The 425-nt window shown below is 64.5% G+C and overlaps 1 protein-coding gene across 1 annotated transcript in view; it reads left to right on the forward strand.

The window, feature by feature from the left end:
- LOC103912769 (synaptotagmin-2-like) overlaps positions 1–361 on the forward strand; it is a gene marked incomplete at its 3' end in the record, with an annotated part of 2,071 nt that extends 1,710 nt beyond the window's left edge. Inside the window, exon 3 of the mRNA XM_009319165.1 lies at positions 226–361. Within this exon, the coding sequence (XP_009317440.1) occupies positions 226–361 (136 nt within the window). The remainder of the gene's footprint in view (positions 1–225) is intronic.
- Positions 362–425: the final 64 nt, after the last annotated feature.

Raw genomic sequence — 425 nt, forward strand, 5'->3', positions numbered from 1 at the left:
GGCTCCCCGGCTCCCCGGCAGCTGCGTGGTTGTAGGCAGAGCCGGTGCCACCCCAGGGCTGCTCTACCGATGCTTTATGTCCCCAGTGTGGGGGGGTGTTTTTGCTCCTCATGAGGAGAACCCGGGGATTGAGAAGCCAGTAGGGTTGGGGTGCTGGAGGTCCCCAGCGGTGTGGGGATGGGGACGCTGGGCTGTGACCCTGCTGCTGAGCTGGGCACCTCGGCTGTCGTTGCAGGACCAACAGGACGACGATGACGCAGAGATGGGTCTGACGGAGGGGGAAGGCGAGGAGGAGGAGAAGGAGCCGGAGAACCTGGGCAAGCTGCAGTTCTCGTTGGACTACGATTTCCAGGCGAACCAGGTGATGGAGGGGCTGGCACTCGGCTGAGGGGATGGGGGAGTGGGGTTTGCCCAGGGAGGGGATT

Source organism: Pygoscelis adeliae, unplaced genomic scaffold, assembly GCF_000699105.1.
Source record: "Pygoscelis adeliae isolate BGI_AS28 unplaced genomic scaffold, ASM69910v1 Scaffold1622, whole genome shotgun sequence".
NCBI lineage: Eukaryota > Metazoa > Chordata > Aves > Sphenisciformes > Spheniscidae > Pygoscelis > Pygoscelis adeliae.